The sequence below is a fragment of the Triticum urartu genome, chromosome 6, assembly GCF_003073215.2.
Source record: "Triticum urartu cultivar G1812 chromosome 6, Tu2.1, whole genome shotgun sequence".
NCBI lineage: Eukaryota > Viridiplantae > Streptophyta > Magnoliopsida > Poales > Poaceae > Triticum > Triticum urartu.
In genome coordinates, this window is record NC_053027.1 from 5,091,176 (window position 1) to 5,096,736 (window position 5,561).

General features: G+C 41.4%; 1 protein-coding gene across 1 annotated transcript; it reads left to right on the top strand.

Annotated features, from left to right (window-relative positions):
• The first annotated feature begins 594 nt into the window (after window positions 1-594).
• Window positions 595-1,616, top strand: LOC125515835. Its single transcript, XM_048681334.1, has one exon. The coding sequence runs from the start codon at window positions 728-730 to the stop codon at window positions 1,223-1,225; it is 498 nt and encodes a 165-aa protein (XP_048537291.1). The 5' UTR covers window positions 595-727; the 3' UTR covers window positions 1,226-1,616.
• Window positions 1,617-5,561: the final 3,945 nt, after the last annotated feature.

Sequence of the window (5,561 nt, forward strand, 5' to 3'; positions counted from 1 at the left end):
TAAACTGAATGAGAAATAAGGTGTAAATTAACATCTACTAGTTTTAAACCATCTCTGTAGGTCTTATTCCATTCATCAAGTATCGACATTGTAACCGGCCAGAGATTGATGCCAACAGGCAAAACCAATAGCCTTGCGTGATTCACGTATGAAATTGTCCTATATCATACATTAATGCTGCCCATACTGCTATTGTAGATGAGTGATTTGCCCATAAGATACATGGTTGCTGCCCAGATGCAAGTACAAAGTGATGGTGCACGTGTTCAGTTTTCTAGCAGCTTACCGTGTGACGTGGCGCGTTTTCCTTTTCTTTAAATGAAAATTTGACGCCAACGTGTAATACATACCAATAGCCTTGCGTGATTCACGTATGACCATGTCCCCTATTGTACATTATTGCTGCCCATACTGATACTGTGAATGATTGTTGCCCATAATATACATGCAAGTACGTACAAAATGATGGTGCACACGTCCTCAGTGTTCCAGCAGCTTCACCCGTGACTGCCACCTCAAGCAGAGCCATGATGGCACGATTGCGAGGATAAGGGCCTTCACTCTATAAATAGGACATCAAGTTGATCTATCCAAGCATGTGTCAGCAAATAGAAGTTCCAATTCCAACTCAACCGACACCATTAGAGGGAGGGTGCAGCAGCAGGAGTTGAGGGTCCAAACTCCAAAGGCGCCGGATTTCTTCAGCTTCGAAAGTAAGTGATAATCAATGTCTTCTAGGCTTCCACTGGCAGGAGTGAGGACTTCCAATTTCGAGCCTAGAGAGCTTCCATCAAACAGCTACCTGAATCTGGGTGGGGCTTATGGAAAATTTGTGCCTTTCATAATCGCGGGAGAAGGGGGCTTTGGGGAGCATAAGCAGCTCAACTGGACAAACTTGTTTTTACTGAACAAGCTTGGCAGTGACATAGGCAGGGATCATGAAGAGGTGATCGATCAGATAAAGGCAGAGAAAGATGTTGAAAAGATAAAAGAGTTGATAGAGCGACTGCCTTGTGAAATTGCTGTGCATTTGGAAGGCCATGAGACCCATGAACAGGTCGAAATCCTCGCAGATCTGAGCAGGAACATGGATCAGAGGATGTCTTATCTCAGCAGAGAGATCCGGCATCTAAGGAGTGACCTGGGACAGGTGATGCAAGGTATCGGAGAGATAGGCGAAGCATTGGCTAGGATGGAGCGCCAGAATCCTTGCTTCCGTCCATGAACAGATGCAACAAGCCCTGGAGCAAATGCACCTGGCAGTTTCGTATTTGCATTTCGTACTTGTCTATTTTGTGTTGTAATGAATAAAATTATGCGCTCCTTGCAGCGTATAATGTTGTACGAGTCTGAGTCGATCGAGTTTTATTAGCTACACGTGCATGTCTGTACTGTCTGCAGTTTCTTGTTCTTGTCAAGGGTTTGTAATGAATAAAATTATGTGTGGCTTGCTGCAATAACGTAGTATCAGTATGCTGCAATAATGTAGTATCAGTATGTGCTTGTGGGCAACAGGTCCGTGCATTACTGCAATTGTCTGTAACTTTTTGTTCCTCTCAAGTGTGTGCAATTTGCATTAAAGAGTTATGTATATAGTGAGTGTATTCATGTTGTTATTTTGTTTCTCCTGGTCCTTATTACGATGAGCTGAATCTTATTTCATCCTCCCCATAAATGATATAATATAATTGCATTACTTCCCAAGCATCTCTACTTTGCTCCGTAGGATCATTGATTTTTTAGCCAGAGCCTAAAGACCACACTTGATTAATTAAACAAGGAGAATTGTGCAGTTAATTAGGCGAAAACAAGGTGAAAACCTTATGGACGACTTGGCTGAAACACTCTCCACCAAAGGTTGTTCAGTGATGTGTTCGTCATTGCTCCTCCTTGAGCCGGTAACTATATTTCACCCCTGCAGTACCTGGCTGAAAATACATAAATCCAGAGTTTTTTTAGCAACATCAAGTGTTCGTAATGTATAAAATTATATGCATCTTGCTGCACATAATGTTATATCAGTCTGAGTAGATCAAGTGATTTTAGGAAATGCAATAAGACCAAAAGAGTTACATTTTTTTATGAAATCTCGAAACTATATTCACATTAGTTTATTTTTCAGTTTTATGACCTGGTCGTCCTGTTACTGGGTGAAGAGTTACTTTTCATCCCAGTGAAGGACGAAGAGGCTTCTTCATTCTTGTAGCAGCTGAAGTGGCACTCCTGGCTCACCAGGAGAACCAAAAGATTCAGAACATGAGTAAAAGCTTGTTGTTAAAATTCATGTCCTACCAATTTGCAGAATTCAAAAGCCTATCTTAATTAAGAGGAACTAATGAAATCCTTGACATAACCTTGCTCACCATCACTGATTGTTTCTCTGCATAGGTCCACCGCCTCGTAGATGACTAGTGTGCATAGAGATCGGAAACAACTATAAAAGCCTATCTTAATTGTTACCATGAATGCTCTGTTAATATGATTAATTTCTAACTGATTAATGCAACGTAAATAATATCTAGGCCATTTTTTGTTGCAAAAACTATATTGTCATCGTTGCATAGCAAAAATGCACTACTGTTACTATAGTTGCTACTGTTCGTGTATATCGTATGTAATATGTTTTGCTGAGACACCATCAAAAACATCTTACTCAAGTTTGAAAACTTACACCTAAACCAACACAAGGCATAAATACTTTCTTGGTTCGAGAGGTTATGTTGCCAACCATGTTGAAAAAAAAAACCTCCACAACCACCTGCTCACCCATGTTAGGCCTGGAAGTTGGCTGCTGTAGGATAACATTTAAATTAATAAAGTAGGATAATATTCTAAATAAATATAAGATAGCATTAATTAAGCTGACGAGAGGACTCTGCATGTGTTGGTTATGGGTCACCACTTGCCAAGCAGGAAATAAATACTACTCCCTCCTTTCATCTATATAGGGCCTAATGCGTTTTTGGAGGCTAACTTTGACCAAATGTTAGAGCAACAATATATGACATACAACTTACACAAAGCATGTCGTCAAATTCGTATGTGAAAGGAGATTTCAATGATATAATTTTCACATTATGCATGTGATGTACTATTAATTTTGTCAATAGTTAAAGATCGTCTTGAAAAACGCATTAGACCCTATATAGATGGAATGAGGGAGTACATAATCAATGTAGGATTCACCGGGTATATACTATAATAGATTATCTCTCTCATCAATGATAGCAGCATTTCAGAGATCAATTATTGGCTCGTACATGGCCAGCGATTGCCACGATTGACTTTGATATTTGAGAGACAGCATCGATCCTAGCAGTTCCTGTCGGCCCTGAAATCAGTACCAAAATAGGATAACCGCAAGCTAGTTCCCTTATGCTAAGTTAGACTGCAGCACAACGCTCTCACCGACTGCCCACCCGCTCATCGACTCCTCTTCCGACCTCCGAAGTGCAGCCCTGCCCAAAGATCCAGGCAACCTTCGGTGGCGCTCCGGCACGACGCTGGGAGAAACAGATGTGAGCAGCCCTGATTTTTCTTGCTTCCCTCCCGTCTCCTCCTTCCCCAATTAAAATTTATGATTATGTTCCTCTTTTTGTGTTTCAGGATTTTTAGCCAGGTGATTTAAGTTCCCGCAAGAAAAAAGATTTAAGTTGTTCCTGATTCACTCTACATACACTCAAGTATGAGCTGCAGCCATTCGTTGCCGGCTCCGGCGGCCCCGCTGGTGGACGAGAACATCCTCCAGGAGATCCTCCTCCGCCTCCCTTTGCAGCCATCCTCCCTCCTGTAAAATCTAGGGTTAAGCGTGTTGCCTCCTGGCAGGGACGCCATCGTGTTATTATAGGCAGAGCAATTACATGACAAGGCGCAGGTGCTTAGTTGGTTGTTAACTTGTCCTCTACTCCAAGCTATACATGAGATAGAGATTATCCTAGCCAACAACCTGCGCCTCAACTCAAATACAATCACGTTACAATGTCACGTTACAACTATGGTCCTACACTTTTAACATCCTCCCTCAATCTTAACGTATCAAGGTTCAGATTGCGCTTGAAGGCCTGTAGTTGCTTGACTTGTAACGGTTTTGTGAACCCATCTGCAACTTGATCTCCTGTTGGGATGAACTGAATATCCAGCAACTTTTGTGCAACCCTTTCTCGTACAAAATGGTAATCAATCTCTATGTGCTTGAAACACTGGATTTGCAGACAAATACGTTGCTCCAAGATTGTCACACCATAAGCACGACACATTTGTTCTTCCAATGCCAAGTTCATCAAGTAAAGTTTCAATCCACATTACCTCAGCTATTGCATTTGCCAAAGATTTATATTCTGCCTCAGTGCTCGAGCGTGACACTGTAGCCTGCTTCTTAGCACTCCAGGATATCAGATTCGACCCAAGAAAGACTGCAAATCCCCCTGTAGATCTTCTATCATCAGGGCATCCAGCCCAGTCTGCAACAGAGAACGCACTTACTGTGGTTGAAGAAGATTTACACAATTTCAGCCCAGTGTTGGCACTCCCTTCAAGATACCTCAATATCCTTTTTACAGCTGTCCAATGTACAGAGGTAGGAGCATGTAAAAATTGACAAACTTTATTAACAGCAAAGGATATATCAGGTCTTGTTAGTGTCAAGTACTGGAGAGCACCTACTACACTTCTGTACTTAGTTCCTTCTTCTGGGCTTAGTAATTCTCCTTCATATAATGACAACTTATCAGTGATAGCCATAGGTGTGCTGGAGGGTTTGCAATCCTTCATTCCTACACGTCTGATTACATCTCTGGCATATTTTTCCTGAGTTAACATAATACCATCATGCAACTTTTTTACCTCAATACCTAGGAAGTAGTGTAACTCTCCTAGGTCTTTAAGAGCAAACTCATTTTTCAAATTTGATAACAATGCTGCGGTAGCTTCCTGTGAAGAGCTGGCAACAATTATGTCATCAACATAAATTAACATAAATATCATCACCTCCCTTTCTTGAAGAAGAAAAGAGAAGTGTCACCCCTTGAAGGCTTGAAACCAAGTTGCTGAAGCTTTGCACTTAATCTTGAATACCAGGCTCTAGGTGCCTGCTTTAGACCATACAAAGCCTTGTCCAACTTGCACACATGATGTGGCTTTGAACCGTTTTCAAACCCAGGTGGTTGTCTCATATAGACCTCCTCCTCGAGAACGCCATGTAAGAACGCATTCTGAACATCCAATTGGCGAAGACTCCATCCCCTGGAGATAGCAATAGATAAAACAAGTCTAATAGTAGCAGCTTTAACTACGGGACTAAAAGTATCCTCATAGTCAATACCATAGCGTTGTTTGAAGCCCTTAGCTACTAGTCTAGCCTTATATCTATCTATTGTGCCATCAGGTCTCTTTTTAATTTTATACACCCATTTACAATCAATAATATTCCTCCCTCGCTTAGGAGGAACCAAACGCCAAGTTTGGTTTTTCATAAGTGCATGATACTCTATATTCATGGCATTTCTCCAATTATCATTTCCTAGAGCTTCGGTCAAGTTTTGGGGCTCACCAGTAGAAGCAAA

Bases quoted from the DNA above. Each gene is read 5' to 3' on its own strand.
- LOC125515835 (XM_048681334.1), top strand. From the start codon at position 728: ATGTCTTCTAGGCTTCCACTGGCAGGAGTGAGGACTTCCAATTTCGAG.